This window comes from Eptesicus fuscus, chromosome 7, assembly GCF_027574615.1.
Source record: "Eptesicus fuscus isolate TK198812 chromosome 7, DD_ASM_mEF_20220401, whole genome shotgun sequence".
NCBI classification, from domain to species: Eukaryota; Metazoa; Chordata; class Mammalia; order Chiroptera; family Vespertilionidae; genus Eptesicus; species Eptesicus fuscus.
This window is the reverse complement of record NC_072479.1, coordinates 105,230,983-105,252,850: the sequence shown is the minus strand read 5'-3', so window position 1 is coordinate 105,252,850 and position 21,868 is coordinate 105,230,983. Positions and strand designations below refer to the sequence as shown.

General features: G+C 54.5%; 1 protein-coding gene across 2 annotated transcripts in view; it reads left to right on the top strand.

The window, feature by feature from the left end:
- Positions 1-21,868, top strand: part of EFCAB6 (EF-hand calcium binding domain 6) — a 150,662-nt gene that overhangs the window by 30,596 nt on the left and 98,198 nt on the right. For both annotated transcript variants that reach the window (XM_054719619.1, XM_054719618.1), the window contains 3 exons: positions 8,785-8,921; positions 13,547-13,656; positions 18,924-19,051. In XM_054719619.1, coding sequence (XP_054575594.1) covers positions 8,785-8,921; positions 13,547-13,656; positions 18,924-19,051 — 375 coding nt within the window. The remainder of the gene's footprint in view (positions 1-8,784; positions 8,922-13,546; positions 13,657-18,923; positions 19,052-21,868) is intronic.

Sequence of the window (21,868 nt, the reverse complement as noted above, 5' to 3'; positions counted from 1 at the left end):
AGGAGCGGGGTGGAGCTGAGCCCGCATCCCGGCAGCTCGCGGGCCTGTCATGCCTCTGCGGCTTGAACTGCTGGCCCAGGTTCTTCCTTGACCCCAGCCCTGGGCAGGAGGGGCGTGGACCAGGCAGGTTTCTGCCGCTTCAGCCGTGGCCTTGGGCAAGTCCTCGTCATCGTTTCTTCATCTGTCAGCGGGGACGGTCACACCCACCTGAGGTGCTGCCGTGTGGCGTGGCGTGAGCACCGCAGCCAGCACCCGGCGGCCTGGGCGCGCAGCTGCCGTCGGTGGGGCAGCACTGCGGCTTCCTGTGGGTGCGGAGCCTCCCCCCCCCCCAAGGGCAGAGCAGAGCAGACCTGCTCCTCGCCCTTTGCTGGGAGCAGCGCCCCGGATCTGAGCCCGGTCCCGCGCGTGGGCCACACCCTGGGGGGGCTTTTGCTCCCAGCTCAGAGTCCTCGTTCATCACGTGGGCGTTCGGGAGTCTTCCTTCCTTTTCTCTCTCGGGCACCGGGCACCAAGCCCTCGCATTCTTGCCAGCTCCTCAGTCTCCCGGGCCCCCGCCTGCCGGGGCCCAGCTCCATCCCTGAGCGGTGGCCCCGCCCGAGGCCCCAGACTCGGGGCTCTGCCTTCTTCAGGACGGAAAGGACGGAGGCCAAGCGTCCGTGTGTTAAGGTGGAAGCAGGAGAGGCTGGCGCAGAAAGAGCAGCTCGTCTGGCGGCTCCTTGGATGCGCGCTCGTGGTAAGCACGTCCAGGGCGCAGAGACGGCGCTCCCAGGCCTGCACGGGAGCCCGGCGCATGCTCCCCCTTCCCCGAAAAAACAACAACACACTGATCTGGAGCGAGGCCCAGAGTTCAAGAACGTGGAACTCAGTTAACTTAGGAGAGAAAGGATAAACACACACACCCTGAGCCCAGGCTGTGTGCTCTGTACCCCGGAACCCCTAATCAGAGAGCTGGTCCCAGCCCCGGTGCCATGGTGTCCCAACATCTGCCGGCCGCCGTGACCGGCGTGTCCGTCGGGCACCCACCCAGCGGTCTAGCCCGTGTTCGTGGGCACCCTGGCTGCCTCGGGCATCTCAGAAGAACCAGGAAGTGAGGAGAGGCGGCCTGCTTCCTTGGTCTGTGGTACCCCAGGAGGAAAAGACAGTGATGGGCAGGTTCACTCCTTAAAAAGGTGGATTTTCCTAAAAACAAGGCATTTAAATATTACGGCTTGAGGAGTAAAGAAACAACGAGTCACAGCCACTCTGTAAACATGCCTCGCCATGATCACAGCGCGTCGCGAGTGGACACACCGCCTGCCGCGTGCAGAGCCTCAGGCCCCGAGCGAGGCCCTTGGCCAGGCGCACGCGTTCGGTGATTCCCGCATCTCCCGATCCCGCGCCGCCCCGCCCTGCGCCAGGTGTGGATTGCTCTGCGGCAGACGTTTGAACACATCGCCTGGCTCACCTGAAGGGAATTAGCGTATCGCAGAGCTGTTGGGACAGATTGCTGGGAGGCGCTGTCCTCCCGCGGAGACGCCTGTCAATCACAAGTGTCACAGCTCCGCCTGCGCGCTCACGTGTGATCTGGAGGATGTCACCTAACAGGCACAAGCCACTTTATGCAAATTAAGCTGCAAACACTCCTCCAGGACCCATGTGGTTGCTCTAGTACTGACTTGCCACAGGCTTCCTCGGGAGGCGAAAGCAAGGATTCTGTTACATCAGGATCACTTCAGACTAAGTTTATCTTTTTATTTATTTTTTAAATAACGTTTCCTGTGTGTGGCAAATCCACGCACAAATAGACTTACAGGGTGAGTGTTTAAAGCGGTGCGGGGCCGGGGACCAGGTGGGAACCCTCGGACCTGCCTCGCTGGGTGTGCGGCTGAGCGGCTCTCACCCGAGTGGCCGCGCACCGAGCCTCAGCCGCTGTCTCCTGGGCTGGGAGACGGGGACAGCATCGCCAGGTCTTGCTGAGCTTCTGTGTGAGAGTCAATGTGAAGTGAACTCACCATAATGCGGGAAGTGACTCAAAACCAGGAGTTTGCGTTTGGAGGAGATGAGACGCGAGTTCTCATGAGGACAGTTAAATGGTGGCCATTTATGGTTTGAAGCCACAGAGCAGGAGGGTAAGGGGCCGGATGCCGATGGCACCCACATTCAGTCTCTTTCTGGGGCTCTGAGCGGGTCCTGGGGGAGACGCCCACGCGGTTGGGTGTGGGCTCACAGCGGCGCCAAGAGAGCTCCCTGGGAGGTGTTTTCTGACTCCACTGTCTATAATTGTGCATTACTTTATATATATATATATATTGATTTGAGAGAGGAAGGGAGAGGGAGAGAGAGAGAAACATCAATGATGAGAGAGAATCACTGATCAGCTGCCTCCTGCACGCCCACACTGGGGATGGAGCCCATAGCCCGGGTATGTGCCCTGACCAGGAATCGAACCGTCACCTCTTGGTTCATAGGTCGACACTTAACCACTGAGCCACACTGGCTGAGCTAAAATGGTGCATTTCTTTAACACCCAGGCCACTCTGAGATTTCCTGGGAGGGGCACCTTCTCTGTCCTCCGCAAGTTGAGCTTCGGTGCCCTGGGCGGGTCCTGGCGCCTGCTGTGAGCTCAGGCTGTTGCCTGGTGAAAAGCCGGGCCTGGCAGCGGGAAACCCTGAGAGAGCGGAGGTGGGAGCTCCAGGTGGGCCAGAGGGCGTTTCCGTGTGGAGGACGGTGAGGGGCCTGCGGGGTAGCTTTCGGGACTGAGTCTGGGGAGAGGGGCCCTGGCAGTGGGGCTGTGGCCGTGGCGGGGCAGGAGGAAACGGGCCCTGTGACCGCCCTGTGGGGAGCTCTGACTCCCTAGGCAGGGTGGGCCGATCTGCTGTGAAGGCAGGCTGGGGAGGAGGATGGAAGGGTCTGAGGCCGGGCATTGACCTGACGCCGGGGCAGGGTGTGGGGTGGGGATGGGTCATGGAAGGTTTCGGGTGGGGGCGGCATGGGCAAGGAGGTGTTAGGAGGTGATGCCAGCAGTGCAGCGGGTACATCCGATGGGAAGGCAGCGGAGGCAGGGCACCTGCGACCAGACCCAGACGGGACCCGTCACTCGTCACCATCAGCCACATCTGCTGAGCGCCGCTGGGGTGTGGGGACATGGCTTGCCCTTCCCTGCGTGCAGCTCTGCCCTGGGGTGAGCTGGAGGCGGGGTGACAGGCCCCAGGGCCGGGGTGGCCGGCCTGTGGGTGTGGGCTGGGTTAGAAAGACAGGAAGTCCTTAAGCTGCACGTGGCAGGGACGCATTTTAACAATGAATCAAACATGCGGGAGGTTTGCGTGGCCTGTGCTCATAGAACAGCAAGTTGATCTTTTCACTGTGGCTGCAAGGAAGCCCCACGCCAGAGTTCTGGGTTGTTGCTCCGTGATAGCAGCTCTGATGTTTAGGTTGCCTTGACCTTGTAGTCGGCCCCCTTTTCTCCGTGTTCACGGGTCTCGTGTGAGGTCTCTGTGTGAGCGTGTGCCAGCCTCGGTCGAGGCAGTGATGCGCGCGTGCAGGGAGCATGCGCAGTCCTGGGCGTGTGCGTGGGAGCCCCAGGGTGGCGAGAGCAGTGTCACCGAGGTGGAGGTGGCGCCGCCGGCCGCTCCGCCCACTGGCCCCGAATGGAGAGTTTGTGTTTATGAGGTTCTGAATGCGCTCTAATTTTTTCCTATCTGGTTTGGCGCATCGCTACCAGCTGGTAAATAGGAAATGTTCACGGTAGGAAGCCAATACTCTGCAGAGTGTAAACAGATGGAACTGATATAAAGTGACAGGTTAGACGGCGCTGCGAGAATACCGAGCCAGACTCAGAGCGAAGCAGGCAGGCCGCTCGCCCCGTTCCGGTCCATTTAGTCCCGAATGGGCTTCCTGTCTGCACAGCTGTGCTTTCTTCGTCCCCCGTCCTTTCTTCTGGTTGATAATGACAATTTCAAAGAAAAACTTTAATTAAAGATTTTATACGAAATAGCCAAAAGTAGAATAATAAGGGAAATGAGCATTGATGTGTTTATTGTAAGAGAACTCCTTTTTCATGGTTTCATTTAAAAAATGTACTCCTTAAGTTTAAAATGAATGTAGCCGCGGTGACAGGTGCGCGGTGAGCAGGGGACGCCGAGACGGTGCTCGGCTGGGAGGCCCTCGGCTCAGGCCAGGCGGCGTGGGCTGCCTCCCACTCCCACTGCCGGAAACCAGGGCAGACGGACAGAAGCCAGCGGAGCAGGAGCAGGGAGGACATGGCTGTGAAGGTTGAAGTTATGCACATGATCCCGTCTGGCACGAAGAACCACTCCTCCCGGGAAGGGGCCGGCCAGAGAGCCTGCCGGCCGGGTGGGGATTCAGGCCTCAGGGAGGACACATGAGTTAGGCCTTCTCTCACCTCCTTTAACATCGGGGTGCTCGTATTACTTTGGGTTCACAGCTTTCCTTCTTGGAGGTCTAAGCGCTATAAAATGAATTTAGACAAAGAACTATGGAGTAATAACTGTGAGCAGTTTGTCGAGCCATCCACGCTGAGTGGGTGCACGTGTGAGGCCGTGTGTGTGGGCTTCCGCTGCGCACTGTTCCCCACAGGTGCTGTGAACCTGCCTGCCCTGTCCGCAGCCTCTGGCCCATCAGCAGTTCCATCAGCGCCTGTTACTGAGCACGTTCCCTGGGCACTGCGCCCGGGCTCACTGCTCCCCCCACACGGATGCAGCGCCCAGGGCATCCCCTCTTCACAGACGAGGAAACGGAAGGCGAGGCCGCTGTCCCATGGTCACCCGAGTAACAGCATGGAGCATTCGAGTCTCATTTCAGGGCCTGCTCTGCCCGGGAGTGGGCAGCAGCTCCTGGCTGGTCCCGGCTGCCGGACGGGCTGGGACAGGTCTGGCTCAGGGCAGGAAGGTGGTTGGCAGAGAAATCGCTGGGCAGTTGGGCGGCTTCTGCAGAGCCTCAGGCCCGTTTCCTGAGTCTTTGAAGTCCCCCCTACCTATAGTTTGGTTTTCTTTTTAAATCCTCAGCGCTGCCCTTGTGTTTGTGCACGGAAAGCCCTGCCACTGACCTCTCAGACATGAGCAGGGTGCAGGGGAGACTGTGGGACCGTCGTGAGCATTGTTTGGAAAGATAGTAAATATTGTTATTTTCACAGACCAGACGGTCTGATCCGTCCACTTACTCAACTGCCCGTGCAGGGCAGCAGCCAGAGGCAATCCTTCCTATATAATAAAAGGCTGATATGCAAATAGACCGAGTGGTGGAACAACCAGAACAACTGAACAACCGGTCGCTATGACGTGCGCTGACCACCAGGGGGCGTGTGCAGAACATGGCGGGCGTTGGCTGTGGCGGGATGGTGGTGCAGGTGAACGGGGGAGCCAGACCAAGGTGGGGTGCTGGTCGCTATCATTGGGGCGAGCCTCTGGTGGTTACTGAAAATTCTTTGCTCACGTGTGCCGCAGTCCTGCCCAATGCTTGCACACACAGCTGAGGCCAGCCCCCCTTGCCCCTGCTGCTGCAGTCACAATCACTTGGTGCCATCAGTGGGTGCAAGCAGAGGCTGCCAGCCCTGATCGCCCCTGAGGGCTTCTCCACCTCCCCCTGCTCCTGAGGGGTGATCAGGGCAGCAGCCGCTGCTCGCACCCACTGATGGCGCCGGCCCCACTCTCACCCGCTCGGCTCCGGCCCCAATCGCTCCGCGCCATCAGCGGTGAGAGTGGGGCCGGCGCCCATGGGGCTGCCAGTGGACAGGGGACCGGGGGCCATGGCGGGAGGGGCCAGGCAGGGGCGTGGAGGATGGGCCGAGACCCGCCCCTGTGCCTACTGCAGCCTCATGGCCCACAGTTCCCTTCAAGGTCACGAATTTGTACTCTGGGCCCCTAGTTTGTAAATAAAGGGGCATGGTGGCGCCAATAACATTTACTTAGGAGCCTGGAGGGTGGAATCCACATAACGTTCACATGTCACAAAATACCACTCTTGTTTCCCCCCAACCATTAAGAAGTGGAAAACCATTCTTTGCTTGGAGGCACACAAAACAAGTGGCCGATAGCTTGCCGCACCTGGAACACGGGAGAGGGACCGGGCCCTTAGGCAATGAGGCCGGGTGGCAGGGCGCCCTCTCCTGGCCTGTCTGCGCAGTCACAGGGCACGACCACATTCTCTTCTAGAAGCGCACTGGATGGGGGTGGGGGCGCGGGAAGCAGGAGACAGCACCCTCTCCTTCCATTAACCGTGCCCCAGTTCCCCCCCAGAAAGCGGTGGGGGTTTGAAGGGCGGGAATGGAGCACCCGGAGAGCAGAGGCCAGAGGGAGTGAGTGGGGAGGGAGACGAGATGTTAAGACGGAAGTCACAGAGCAGCGACCGATGGAAGTGGGATCTGGAAAGCCACGGAGCGGGCATCCGAGGGACATGGCAGGGCCAGGCAGGGCGGCGGGCAGCAGACGCGGCATGTGACCGCTCAGCCGGTAGTGTGAGCGCCCGCTCTGTGAGACACGGCAAACAGCCAAGTCCCCTTCCTCGGAGCGTCCGTCTCCGCGGCGGAGGAGACACAGCGAACAGACACTGAGAGAAGGATGTGTGTGGAGAAGAGCAACGAGGCGAGTGGTCACGGGGGTGAGGGTGCGCTTCAGTGCAGGACGGGAGGGGCGGCCTCTCGGAGCAGGTGGCGGGTGACAGGCCCCAGGGAGGGCTGGGAGGAGCTGTCCGGCAGAGGAGAAGCGCGCACAGTCCTGGGGTGAGCCACTTTGCGTGCATGAGAGAGAACACGGAGCCGAGCAGCCCGACAGGTTGTGTGTGCGTGTGTGTGTGTGTGTGGGTGGGTGTGTGTGTGTGTGTTGCGGGGGGGGGGGTTTGCCCACCACTGATCTAGGGCGTGGCAGGCAGGTGAGGCCTTTCCTTAGTGGGAGGGACCCTGCGGGCTTGTGATGGGAAGTGGTTCCGTACGCAGCCCGGGGCTGGGGGTCAGTGTGACAGAGTCGGAGCCGGGGTGGGCATCCATGCAGGAGGCTCCGAGACAGTTGGCTCTCCGTGCAGACTTGTCCCAGTTACACCCGAGCGCCGATGTCCAGCTGGCCCGGACAGGAGTGCTGCCCACGCCACCCTCATTTCCTCCTCACCGGTCCGCCGCCCTCCCACTCCAGGGCAGGGGGGAAGTGGGGCGGGCCCGGGCATGGCCACTGTGACCCCCACACACTTTGCTTCCCTCCCACCCTGCGCGGGGCCGATCTTGACAGCGTGGCCCTCACCGGCGCCTTGCTAAGCCTCGCCATCTGCAGCTCAGTGCAGACCCTGCCAAACTCCCGCCTGGCAAATGCTAAGAGACTTGGAGACGTCGCTGGTGGGGGGCTCCGTGCCAGCCTGGCTGCCCCCGCGCTCCACGCCGCACAGCCATATGGGCTGCTTTGGGGTTTAAAAAGCACATCGCCTCGTGCCCTCCGTGCCGCCGGGGAGGGGAGCGGGATCTGGCCGCAGACCAGGTGCGGAGGGTTTATGTGGCCGTGGGAGCACGTGGTCTCTGTGGCCGGGCCTGCGCTTTCCGACCAGGTGCTGGAGCCGAGGGGACACCCCCAGCCATGGGCCCCCTCCTCCTCGCTTGGCGTCCCCAGTGTCGGGTGTTTGATCGTTTCTGCCAGTCTCTCTGGCGGTTCGAAGTGGGAGCTGTGTGTGGACTTGCCACGTAACCGCCATCAGGTGACGGTGGCGCAGTGACCCTATTGCATTCGGCAGGGCCCTGCAGGCTCCCAGCGAGGCCTTAGCCAAGCAGGTGAGGGAGCCGTGAGGGGGCCGTGAGCGGAGCCTGCTCTCGGAGCAGACACTCCGGGGAGACACAGTAACGACAAGCATGGTGTTCCTCGGCGAGCAGTACTTTGAGGAAGCGGGTGGGGTCCTTCCCATCTGCACGTGCCCAGGGGAGGCCATTGTGATAAGACGTTTGGGCCGAGACCCAAGTGAAGTGGAGAGCGGCCAGAGGCTCCCTGGGCAGAAGGTTCCAGACCCAGGAACAGAACATGCAAACGCCGGAGGCAGGTTCTTTTTCCATGGCCGCTTATGTGCCTTCTCTCCTCTGCGGGGCGGGGTGGTTCAGGAGGTTAAGGATTGACTTAGGTTCGAATCCCAGCATCGTCAGCAGCTAGCCAGGGATGTTGGGTGGCTCCCATTGCCTCCCTGAACCTCAGTGCTATCTGACAGTGGGGAACCGGTCCTCCTGCCTCCCCTGAGTCAGCCACGTGGCTCTGCGCTGGGCACACGGAGCCCAAGGGTGTCTCTTTCCTCTAAATACGCGTGGCTGAAGGGTAGGTGCTCAGCTTGGCTCTCTGTGTCTCCACGGGCCTGCGATGCCCTTCACGTGTGTGACATAAGCACGCACTTGCTGTGATGAATTTTAAAAATCAGACGGGTGGAAGTTCGGTCACGGTTCCATTCAGCTCCTAGTAGGAGCCTTTGCACGTGGCTGTGACGAGTAGAAGCTGTAATGTTGAGGCGGCGGAACTGGGCACCAGCGCCGGGCACCAAGCGGCTGCTGCCTGTGGCCTCCCAGGGGTGGACTGTGCATGAGACCGACCGCTTTACGGCAGAAAGAGGCTTTAAAAACTTACCGAGACCGCTTACCGAGAACATTGCCTTGACAACGTTCCATAAACGCAGTGTCTTCCTCCCCTTCACGTGCCGTTCTGCAACAGCGATGACTGCGAGCTCGGAACGTGTTCTTCTGCAAGAAGCGTTCAAAGCGTTCACGTTGCTCGTTGCCATTTTGGTTTGCAGCCCCGGATCTTCTGACCTTTCCTCCATGGCTTTTCCACGCAGATCTCTAAGAACATCAAAGCCGTGGGCCGCGCCCTCAACCTCATCGACGTGAACAGGACGGGCCGGATGCAGCCGAATGAGCTGCGGCGGGTGCTGGAGACCTTCTGCCTGAGGATGACGGAGGAGGAGTACAGGAAGTGAGTGAGGGGCGCCCCGCGGGGCCTGTCGGTTCCTCGGATCCCCACATTGTCCTCTCTCCCTCCTCCCTCCCTCCCTCCGTCTCCACTCTTCCTAAAAGGGGCCCCGCTCGCCATCCTTCCCACGTTCCCACGGCTCTCCGTGGAGTCTCCGCAGGGAGAGCTGACGGCTCTGAGCCCTTCAGCACCCAGGGTGGGAGTCACCGGCCTGGGCCCTGCATCTCCAGGAAAGTGACCCAGCACCCGCTGTCTCGCTCCTCCCGCTCCTCCGCCGGCTGGCACCATGCCCTCCAGCCCGGTGCTTGCCGCGCAGCCGCTCACAGCCTGGGCACATTTATTCCCGAGCTGACATGCTCCCGACTGGGTCTCCACCCTGATACAGTTACTTGTCTCGGAGGACTGTTCCTGCTGGGGTTGGGGCGTCCCACAGGGGACAGCGAGGGCCAGAACCTTCAGCTGCTCCTGGCGTTCGGAAGCCCTGCCACGTGCCCTGCGGGGCGTGTGGAGGCTGCACGGGCGGGCACTGAGCGGAGCCCGGTGCTGGCTTCAGTGCCACTTGAGTTTTGAATGGAAGCCGCTAGGAGGATCCATGTTTAACTTTATTATAGAGGGCTCAGCCCGAGGCGCTCGGCTCCTCCCCTTCCCACTTCTGTCAGCACCCTCCAGGCCACCAATGGGCGTGCCAAGCCTCAGTGGTTCACCCCAACACTGCTGTGGCTATGGAAATGGCTCCCTGTGGTTCTTTGCACAGTATTTTTAATTTTTTTAAAATCAATTTGAGAGAGAGAGAGAGAGAGAGAGAGACATCAATTTGTTGTTCCACTTATTTATGCATTCATTGCTTGATTCTTGTATGTGCCCTGACTGGGGATCGAACCCCAAACCTTGGTGTATGGGGACAATGCTCTAACCAACTGAGCTACCTGGCCAGGGCGTCCTTGCAGTAGTGAGGAGACATTGTTGCCTCTGTTGGGGGCAGAGGCCTGCGCTCCTGTGGCCGGAAGTCAAGCGGGTGTGTGGCTGTCGCAGGCACTACAGGGTCTGAAAAGCAAGGAGACATTTAAAAAATGGATATCTCCCAGTCTTTTGAATAATTCCTCTTTTCTTCTTTATCACCCACCTCACAATATAAAAGCCATAATAGATGTTTTAATTTTTACATCTTCCCGGCTGGGAAAGTGTCCAGAATAAGATCCAAACAAAACAAATTAAATAATTTTGTGCACGCAATTATAGAACACAAGCAACACTTTAAAGCCGGCAATCAAAAAGCAGAACTGTTTTATTTGACAATAAACCTTGCGTTTGGCACTGCCGTCTCCAACCTAGTAAATCTATAAAAAATGCTGCTGTCTGCTTCCCCATCGCACAGTACTGAATAATAAAGGGCTCCACACGTTTTTATTTGAGATTTCTTAAGCCTCAGAAACAATGCTGTGTTTGTGATAAGGCTGAGAGGCGAGTGGATTGCCTTCCGTGAGGATGGAGATGCGGACCATCAAAGCGGCCATTTCCTCAATTGCTTTAATGCTTTTCTGCTAAAGCTCAAGCACGCTCTTTCCCCGAGAAGCTGCTTCAGGATTAGCGTTGCCTTTTCCGTTTTTGAGCAGGAAACACAGTGCATTTTGAATCCTCCTCGTTTGTTTAATCTAACGGCGTTCTGTTTAATTTCAGCCGGCAGTGCTTGGTGTGGTGGGCGTGGCCTGGGCTTGGGGCGGCCTCCCTTGGGGTCCAGTTTGTGCTCTGCCCTCCCTCATGCTCGGGCCTTGGGAGGCTCTGGGCCTCTCTGAGACTCAGTTTCCTCTTAAAGAAACGGAGGCGGGGGAGCCTGCCTGGCAGGGATGGTGTGAGGATTCCACGGACGTACAGAGCGTGCCTGCGGCGCCAGGCATGGGTTCTGTGCAAAGCGTGCCCGCGATGCTGTGCCCGCGATGCCGTGCCCACAGAGGTGCCCTTAGCGCCCCTCTCGGTACAGAGCTCTCTGAGGCTGCAGGATGCCGGGCAGCGATGCGAACCAGCGGCGGGGAAACACTCACCAGGTTTTATACCTCATCACCGATCCGAGACCCATCCTTGTCTCGTTCCCATCTTGCACCCCCTGCCCTCCACTGCCTACAGGCCACAGTGCTGGGATGCAGGTGAAATTCTGGGTCAGCAGCCTGGAGACGGACAAACGCCCTCGCTCCTTCCCTCCTCACCAGGGGCCCGTCGGCTGCCCAGGCCGAGGAGCCCCCAGCTCAGGTCCAGCCGGTGGCCCTGAGAGGCTGCGGGGTCAGCTGGGGTCTTTCCCTTTGCCCTTGCAGTCGGCCTTCCTGCGCCACCGACCTGTCTGAGGTCTGTGTGGACGTGTGAGTGCAGGGCCCTGGGAACGGGGCCTGAGTTGTGGCCTCTTAGGAGTGGTTCTGTCTCCCAGGCCTTTATTCTTATAAAATAAAATAAAATAAAATAAAATAATAAAATAAAAAAATAAAATAAAATAAAATAAAATAAATAAAATAAAATAAAATAAAATAAAATACCCCGCACAAAAAACGTCTGAGCTACTGCGCGCTCGGGCGGGCGGGCTTCGCTGGGGGCATGTTACCTGGAGGAGCCTCACCGAGGCCTCACGTGGTTCTGTCTGTCTGTGCGCAGTGTCTGTGCAGCGGGCATTGGGAGCAAACACCAGTCTGAAGGGCTGCTGGTTTTCACAGCAGATGGCAGCCTGGTGAGGAGGTTTCCACCAGCGCCCCGTTTCCCTGGGGCAGCCGAGCAGCCCACGCCGTCTAGAGTTCGGCGACTGAAAAAGGGAGCGTTCGGGCCGCCTCCTGGGTTCCCGAGCTACAGCCTCTTCGCAGGAGGCACCCTGTGGGTGAGGGGGAGCCTCAGGGGCTTCGGCGCTGCATCTGGCAGCTGTCAGATCTCGGGATAATTTCCTGAGGAGAACAATAGGCAGGATTCGTGACGGCGGGAACAAAGGTGTGCACTGGGGTGAGTACAGCACATCTTTGTTAAATTTGGAAAACAGAAAAATAAATACTTCAAGTGATAATTACTAAATTTGTAGAAAGCAGCATGAGATTAGATAATTATAGAAACCATCACATATGGAGATAATGTAACCAAACCTTTAAAAACTGTCATCCTATCTAATAAAGAGGGAATGTGCTAATTGACCATCCCTCCGTCACAAAGATGGCTGCACCCACAGCTGAGGCCAAGTTCCCATAAGGAGCCTTAACGAGCAATCAGCAGGGTCCTGAGGCTACGCCCTCCCCCGCCCCTCATGGAGCTTGACAGGGGACCTCAGGCCACGCCCCCCACCCTGGCGCCAGGCCAGGGGACCTGAGGCCATGCCCCCGCCTGGTGGGGCTTGAGGGGGGACCTCAAGGTGCGCTTTCCATCTTGGTGCTGGGCTGGGGGACCTCAGGCCACGCCCCCGGTCCTGGCACCGGGCCAGGGGACCTGAGGCAGGGCTTGACAAGGGTGGGACTGGCTGGGTCTGGATCTAGCCAAATGGGGGCAGGGGCCAGCCGGGTCTGGGTCTCATGTGGTTTTGAGGCACATGTGGGTGGGCGAGGACTTGACTCTGGGTCCCGTGGTGTGCCCCAGACTCTGACAGGAGGAAGGTTTTCATACACATTTTACTAATTTTCTTTCATCTCTGACACTTCTATTATAGAAAAAGGGCAAATAGCAATATTAAATTATTTCCTCTAATTAATCCCCTTTTAATGTGCACGAATTTCGTGCACCGGGCCACTAGTTCTTAAATAAATGTTACAACACAGAAATTATCTAGAAAACCATGTATCAGGTGACAGACTGGAATAACTGGAAGAAAATTGCAAACATTCTATTTATCTTAACTTAAAAAATAGCGTATCTCCGGATAGTTCAGGGAGAAACATTGGTTGTGCTTAAAATTTTATATATAGAAATCATAGCATGTGCCAAGAAAAGTACTCCCCCCAGCCCCCACACCCCTGCTGCAATTAATGGCTTGAAACAGTATGTCATGCTGGCCTCAGTTTCTCTGGTGAAAGGACATGCTTGGTCAAGGTGGGCTATGTTGTCCCTGCACCCAGCTCTAGGTTCTCTGATGACTGGCATTTTAACCAGAGAAGCTGTCTCCTGGCCCAGCTCCATTCCCCCCAATTATGACAGAAAAGTGGAGCCTACTTTTGCTCTGAGGCCGCCGTGGCTCCCAGGCAGCACACACCCTGGCTTCCCCTCCTCCTGCCACAGAAAGACGGCCCCATGGGCGTCCCAGGCAGAGCCTTCCCCCTGGGCGGGTCCCGAGGCGATCCTGCCCCGTTGGCCTCCGCGTGCACCTGCCCCGTTGGCCTCCGCGTGCACCTGCCCCGTTGAACTCCGCGTGCACCTGTCCCATTGAACTCCGCGTGCACCTGTCCCATTAGACTCCATGCGCATCCACCTGTAGGCAAAGGGAAGGGCTCTCCTCAGAAGTATCTGTTTTTATTAAAGGGTAGCATTTCCTGGGGTGCACGTGTAACTCCAGCTCTAGCTAGAAACAGCATTACAGTGAACACCACCCATCGTGTGGACGATGCCTTAGTAACAAACGTGCTTCATTTGTAGTCTGTCTCACAATTGCTGGTCACTAAGGAGTATTTCTGTTTTAGGTTTGCAGAATACTACAGCATTAATAAGGACGCCTCAGTGGATTATAATGCCTTTTTGAAGAACCTCAGTATAAATAATAACTTACACCTCAAGTATTTGGGAGATCAAGGTATGTATTGTTAAGTATAGGGCTAAGATGTCAGTAGCCTTGGCATGCAAGTCCTCTTCTGTGGACCTGTCCTGAGGAAATGGTGTTGAATATGGAGATTATCTCCAGAGGAGTCCTGGGATCATGCAACATCAGAGTAACACGGATGTCTAACAAGAGGAAGGGTAAGTGAGCCACAGCGCACCGCACAGTGCGGCGCCGCCATGGGCCATGCTCTCCACGAAGGCCACGGGAACATGGAAAGTGTCTGTGGAATATCAGCAAATTGTTGGAAAGAAATTCCAAAATACAGAGTGTCCTTAAGTGATCTGTCTCCGGTGCTGTTCAGTTCTTCTTTCTGCTGCTTCCTTATTTTAAAAAGTTTTGGATAATGAAGATGTTATTCCTTTAATGGTGAGGAGAATCCTATCTAATAAAGACGGAATATGCACATTGACCATCACGCCGTAACAAAGATGGCTGTGCCCACAGCAGAGGCAGGGCTTCCATAACACGATGGCTGCACCCGCAGCAGAGGCCGAGTTCCCTTAACGAGCCTTAATGAGCAATCAGCAGGGACCTGAGGCTGTGTGGTCTTTATTGATCACCTTTTTTCTTGAATATGGATCAGTTTCCTGTTCCCCGGGCCCCCCCGCACCGCCCCCCATGTCTGGTAATTTGGGAGTTTGTCCTGGATGGAGTAAACTTGGCGTTGTGGAGAGGGGTTCTGTTAGTTCCTCTGAAGAATTTTGTTTTTAGCAGCCAGTTTGCTTGGCTACATTCAGCCTCTAATCTCTGCCTTCCGAGGGTGTTCACTAACACCTGAACCTTTGGTCTACTCCGGGCTGGGCTTTTGTGGTCTGCTCTGCGCAGCTGTCTTGGGGTCAGCCAGAGATTGGGCAGAGACACCCACAGCCTCCTCTTTGCCTTGCTCTGGGGGCTTCCCCTCCTTCCTTCCCGATGCTGTGCTGGTCATGGACGCTGTTTCTGGTGTAAAACCCAGCAAGACCCTGGGTTGGTTCCAAATTCGAGCCACTCAGCGTGATTCTAGCGGCCACTTGCTCTTGGGCTAAAGGCCAACAAGAAGCAGCTCGGTGAGCGTTACTGCGTATTTCCAGGTGCAGCTCCAGTTCTGCCAGCTGCTCTCCGGTGCCTTCAGATCGTTCTCTGTGTGTATGTTGGCCAGAGTTTATCATTGTTTTCTGCTGGAGGGTCGGTTCAACGTGAGCCAACCTACAATAACTGGAAGCAAAGCTTTCTGGCTGCCCGTATTAAGTTTCTTTTTGCTTCAGTTTCCTGCTGGTAACTTCCCCCTAGTTTTTACTATCTTTTTCTCTTAAGAAGGTAAGTTTTATAGTACAATTTCAGTTCACCATGGAAACCTCATTTTTCATTTGACAATAATTAGCAGCAGGCGTTATTGGGGACACACAAAATAACGACACGTCTCATAATGAAAGGCACCTTTGATCTGCTGAAATGTGAGATGTGTATGTAGCGATTCTTCTGCATGTTCCTGCTCCTGCAGCATCAGCCCAGTTCTCGCTGCTGCCTGCTAACCGGGTCATCGTCTCCAGCGTGGCCTCTCCAGCCTGCCTTCTATACCCAGCCGTAGGGACATCTCACAATCAAATCTTCCTCATGCCTGGTTTCCCCTTAAACTTCTTCTGTGCCTTTCATGATTGAAATTCACGTCCTTCCGTTGAAGGCAGCCTCTTTGTGCGGTGTTCTAAATGAAGGCGCAGTTTGAGTTCTTAGGAAGCCACTACCGCCTTCCGTACCGAAAGTACCGCCTATTTGGGCGCATGAAGGAATGACATTGGGGCGATTTCCTTTACGCTCCGGGTTTCCTCTCTACCCCATTTCAAACCAGCAGGAACCCTTCCCAGGAGACTTAGGGCCTGTGGGAGGCGGCAGGAATGACGGAGCTGCACTGGAGAGTGAGGCCGGAGTAGCTGCGGGTGGAAGGGCTGCTGGGTGGGGTGCAGGGGGCTCTGGAACCCGCCTGGTGGAGGGCACTGGATGGGGCCCAGGGGGCTCTGGAACCCGCCTGGTGGAGGGCACTGGATGGGGCACAGGGGGCTCTGGAACCCGCCTGGTGGAGGGCACTGGATGGGGCGCAGGGGGCTCTGGAACCCGCCTGGTGGAGGGGCACTGGATGGGGCGCAGGGGGCTCTGGAACCCACCTGGTGGAGGGCACTGGATGGGGTGCAGGGGGCTCTGGAACCCGCCTGCTGCAGCAGCTGTACCTGCCCAGGGCCTGGAAGATGGGCTCCTGAGGGCAGGCCTCACTCGTGCCCGTGCCAGCCCTGTGCCTCCGGGGCCTGCCGTGTGGTTTACGGAGCGCCAGTGGGTTTCCTAGGATGTGCTGTGTGTCCCTGTGAGCTGCCGTCAGAGCACACCAGTGTCCGGAGTGCAGGGGGCACAGGGCACAGTCCAGCGAGTGTGCGGTCAGGTCAGCGCCTGGTTCTGGCCGGCTTCCCCAGCTTTCCACGAGACTGTGCGCGTGCGGTCTGAGAGCCCGTGTTTCCCACGCTCAGCCGCTGAGGCCCCGCATTCCAGAGCGTCCTGAAGGACCGGCTTGCGTTTTACTATGTAGCCGGGCCCGCTGGGGCGGCTGCTCCTTCCCTTCCTGTCTGTCTTCTCTGAGGCAGGAAGGGGCTGCAGGCGGCGGGGTTGGGAGCTGCAGCTGGTGGGTGCGAGTGCGCTTCATTTGAGCACAGCTTATTTGCAGACATTTTAGGAAGTAAATCTGGGAAACCATTTGTGACTCTGCAGTCAGCTTGGAGAAAGAAAACGGCTGCATTTTAGATTTATTTCATCATCTTTTATTATACAAGTAATACATGCTTATTGAGAAAAATAAATAAATAAAACATAAAGCCAGAAAACGCATAAGCACAAAACAGCAGTCCCTGTTAGCCTCCACCTGAATCCTACCACTGTGTTCTTTGTGGTGTCTTATCCTCCCAGATTTTGTTTCTGATGCATGGATGCATGGATGGATGCATGGATGGATGGGTGGTTGGATGGGTGGATGGATGCATGGATGGATGGATGGATGCATGGATGCATGGATGGATGGATGGATGCATGGATGCATGGATGATGGATGGATGCATGGATGGATGGATGATGGATGGATGGATGGATGATGGATGTATGGATGATGGATGGCTGGATGGATGGATGATGGATGGATGGATGATGGATGGATGGATGGATGGATGGATGGATGGATGATGGATGGATGCATGGATGGATGGATGATGGATGGATGGATGAATGGATGGATGGATAATGGATGTATGGATGATGGATGGCTGGATGGATGGATGATGGATGGATGGATGATGGATGGATGGATGGATGGATGGATGATGGATGGATGGATGATGGATGGATGGATGGATGATGGATGGATGGATGGATGGATGGATTATGGATGGATGGATGATGGATGGATGGATGATGGATGGATGGATGGATGATGGATGGATGGATGGATGATGGATGGATGGATGATGGATGGATGGATGGATGGATGGATGGATGGATGGATGGATGGAAGATGGATGCATGGATGGATGGATGGAAGATGGATGGATGGATGATGGATGGATGGATAAATGCATGGATGGATGATGGATGGATGGATGGATGGATGATGGATGGATGGATGGATGGATGATGGATGGATGGATGGATGGAAGATGGATGCATGGATGGATGGATGGATGGATGGAAGATGGATGCATGGATGGATGGATGGATGGATGATGGATGGATGGATGGATGGATGGAAGATGGATGCATGGATGGATGGATGGATGGATGGAAGATGGATGCATGGATGGATGGATGGATGGATGGATGGATGGATGGATGGAAGATGGATGCATGGATGGATGGATGGATGGAACATGGGTGCATGGATGGATGGATGGATGGATGGATGGATGGATGGATGGAAGATGGATGCATGGATGGATGGATGCATGGATGCATGATGGATGCATGGATGGATGGATATATGATGGATGATGAATGCATGGATGGATGGAGATGCATAGGTAAATACAAAAGACGTGTTAAAATGAAAATTAATGATGCTAGCCGTCCTTTCTTTCAATCGTGAAACAATATATATCATAGAAAGCCTCCCCGTCCATTAGCTTAGACAGGCACCTTGTTTTTAGTATCTGTGCAGCGTTTCATGCTGGATAAGCCATCATTTATAAAGCCAGTCCTCTGTTGATGAGCATGGCCTTGTGCCAAGTGTTCCCTCTCAGCAGTGCAGAGAGCACGGCCCCTGGGCATTTGTGGGGGATCCTCTCGTTCCTTTACTACAGAGTTCTAACGGACGTGCGAGTGTTCCGGTACCTGGTTTTCTGTACACAGGCTGGAACGCACTGATTTCTTTCCTCATCGTTCCCTTTAATCCTTGCCTACGTGGCAAGTAGAAAAATGTTAAATTGTGTGTTTTTTAAAAGATATTTTTTATTGATTTCAGAGAGGATGGGAAAGGGAGAGAGAGAGAGAAAAATCAAAGATGAGAGAGACTCATTGATCGGTGGCCTCCTGCACGCCTCACACTGGGGATGCAGTCCGCAACCCGGGGATGTGCCCTGACCAGGAATTGAACCGCGACTTCCTGGTTCATAGGTCAGACTTGTTTTAATTAGACTTTTAAAATTACCAATGAGTTTGAGCCATTTTATATATATTTGTTGGATTACCTGTTTATAATCTTAGTCTGTTGCTCTATTGAGTATATTTATCTTATTGATTTGTAAAAGCTACTCATATATTATGAAAATTAACCTGTATTTTTCATGTATATTAGCAATAGTTTTTCCCACTCATTTTTCTTTCATTGTTATGTGTGTGTGTGTTGGTTTTTACCAAATAAAAATAAATATATTGTTGGACCTAGTCATTATTTAAGTGATTTCTGGCTTGAAAATGTTCCTTAGAAAGGACTTCTCACACAAATGTTATGTATTATGTAATATTCATCTTCATTTTCTTCTACTATTACAGTTTTATTATTCTACTCAGTGTACATTTGGCGCTATCTAAGGTTTATCTGAGGATAAGATAGCAAAGAGATTAATTTTTTTTAATGTTCATCCAGTTACTTCAACACCATTTATGACATAGTTCATCATGGTTTGGTGTATTCGAGCCTCCATTTCTACCAGTCAGGTTATGATGAAAAGGAAACATTTAATATCTAATTGTACCTCTGACAATATTAACAACCGAATGCTCTTTCATTCTAACAGGGGTCTCCTGGGAGAATCAACAGGCAAAAACCGCCACCAGGGACTTCCTCCTCCGCTGTTCCGAAGCGCCCGAAAGCAGCTGGGAAGACCGCTCCTTGGATGAAATCGGGAGGACCTTTTGCCAGGAGGTGAGGCTGTTCCCCCAGTGTGGGCAGAGCGGGGCGCGTGCAGCACCGCTAGGTGAGACGTCGGTTCTAACAGTAGTTTTGCTCCTGCCTCCATCCCCAAACTCCACTTCCCCCTCTCCTCCTAGCGGTAACACATTGATAATAGTAATGGTGATGAGACCGGGATTAAGTGCCTGCTTTGTGCTACTCACACACCAAATCTTATAAGAAATATTTAGGACATATAAAAACAGGATGCAGCTGCCCTGGCCCGGTGGCTCAGTTGGTGGGAGTGTTGTCCTGTGCACCACAAGCTGGCGGGTTTGACCCCTGGTCCAGAGGCAACCGACCCACCTCTCTCTCTCTCTCTCTCTCTCTCTCTCTCTCTCTAATTCAATAAAAACATATCCTCGGGTGAGGTGAAAACAACAACATGATACAGCTTTATTGAATAAAATATAGGAAACTTGCATAAGTAAAGAGGTCTTTTCTAGTTCTTGGATTGGAAGATTCGCTATTAATGCCTGCTCTCCCGATTAGAACCTGTTCTTTTGGAAAGTTATAATGGAGGACGCACCCTCCCACATACGTAGGTAAAGGTTATGAAGGTCCAATAGTGAAGACGGTATGGCACTGGGGCACTAGTGGACATTCAGAGTGATTTGAAACAGTAGTTGGATAGTAGAGCAATCTTCACATGTGAATCCAGCTTATGATTTGAGGTGTGGAGGGATGGGAAGTGGAATATTAACTAATCATTGTTGAGATAATTCTAGCCATTTGAGGGAGGAAAGCTGTAAACTTCCACTCTTCACACCCAAATACATTCTATATGCATCCACTATTTAAATTTAAAAGTAAATAATGTGGGTGAAAACATTTTAAGATTGACATTTAGGCTTTTAAATGTGAAGTAAAGCCAGAAAACCATAAAGAAAAAGATTGCTTAATTAGTCTACATTGAAACGAAAAGGCTCTCCACAGCAACACTTCGTATAAACAAATGATAAGCTTGGTGAAAAGTGTGCCCGTAACAAGAGGTGAGCAATAACTGCTCCTCGCACACGTAGCACTCTTACAAATTCTTGATAGAGAATTTTCAGCAGGAAATTGTCAGTGAGGAAAAAACTAAGAAAAGAAGTGAGCACTGAATAGACTCTTGGTCACTTGGTGAAACTTTAGTTGTTGTTAATGAATTTATTGGTTTCATCAAAACATATGAGTATTACAAATCATAAATGTGAGCAATTCTGAAAAGTATAAAGAAGAAAGTAATAAACTATTCAGAATCTACCACCCAGCAATAATCAAAGGCAACATTTGGCGAACATAATTCTAGGCCTGTCTCGATTCACAAACATAGAAGGATGGCTGTGTCGGTGGGTGGGTGGGTGGATACATACATATAAATAATTTTCTAAAGAGAGAACCATACATTTTTAAAAAAATACATTTTATTGTTTTTTTTTTACAGAGAGGAAGGAAGAGGGATAGAGAGTTAGAAACATCGATGAGAGAGAAACATTGATCAGCTGCCTCCTGCACATCCCCTACTGGGGATGTGCCCGCAACCAAGGTACATGCCCTTGACCGGAATCGAACCTGGGACCTTTCAGTCTGCAGGCTGACGCTCTATCCATTGAGCCACACCGGTTAGGGCCATACATTTTCTTCTTTACGAGGAAGGCCCATTTGATTTAAATTTCTCTGGGCTGCCTTCCTGCCAGGCACCTCACAGGAGCCCTCCCATTCAGCCTTCCCAGCCACTCCGTGTGGTAGGCACTCTTATCATCCCTTTCAAGCTGGGGAAACTGAGGCACAAAGAGGTTTAATGACTTGCCCACGGTTAGTTACCCTGCCAGTAAGTTCTGGAGCTACGTTTAAGCCCCTGGTCCTTGCCCGGCCAGCGTGGCTCAGTGGTTGAGTGTCCACCTATGAATCAGGAGACCACGGTCCGATCCCAGTCAGGGCACATGCCCGGGTTGCAGGCTTGGTTCCCAGTGCGGGGCGTGCAGGAGGCAGCCAATCGATGATTCTCTCTCATCATTGATGTTTCTATCTCTCTCCCTCTTCCTTCTTCTCTGATTCAATAAAAATAAATAACAAACAAACAGCCCCCAGTCCTTGCTCACAGTGCTGTCCTCAGTGAAGCCAGCGGCATTGCTGAGCTGCGGGTAGGTGTGCCATCACTCAGGAGTCGTGAGGCCCCAGAGGGGCTTCGAGGCAGGAAAAGAGGTGCAGATGGTCGTCAGGAACTGAAGCGATCAATGGGGTGTTGGAAGGTTGGCTCACCACAGACGGGAGGGCTGGCTCTCTGCTCGGAAACCCAGCGTGACCGGCACTTCCTGGGTCTCCCTGCCTCCCTCCCTCCCTCCCACCCACCGCGCGGTTTTCGCAGCTTATGTTTTGTTCTCGGCGTCCCTGGTGTGGACACTGTCCTGTCACCGTCGCTCCCCGCGGGCTCTGCCCTGTTGTACCTGCACATGGACTCAGGGCCACGCCTGCTGGTGTGCGCCTTGCAGAGTTCTTCCTCCTGACCTCTCGGCCGGCTGACCTCTTTGTCAAGTAATCCCCGGGAATGGCTCGTGGGCTCTCCCTTCGTCGTTTCATGTTGGAGCCCGTCCCCTGCTGCTTTTTCACGGGAACGACACCGTCATGCTCTGTTTCTCACCACGTGTGTCCATCGCCTGCGGGCACTGCGCGTCGGGAGAAGCCGCAGGGGTCACCTGATCCCCCTGGAGGGGACTTGCCCTCCCTGGATGCCTAAGTACTTTTTCTTGATCCTTGAAATTAAAAAGCAAACTAAGCGGTCCTGGCGTGGGCACGTCGAGTTTCCTG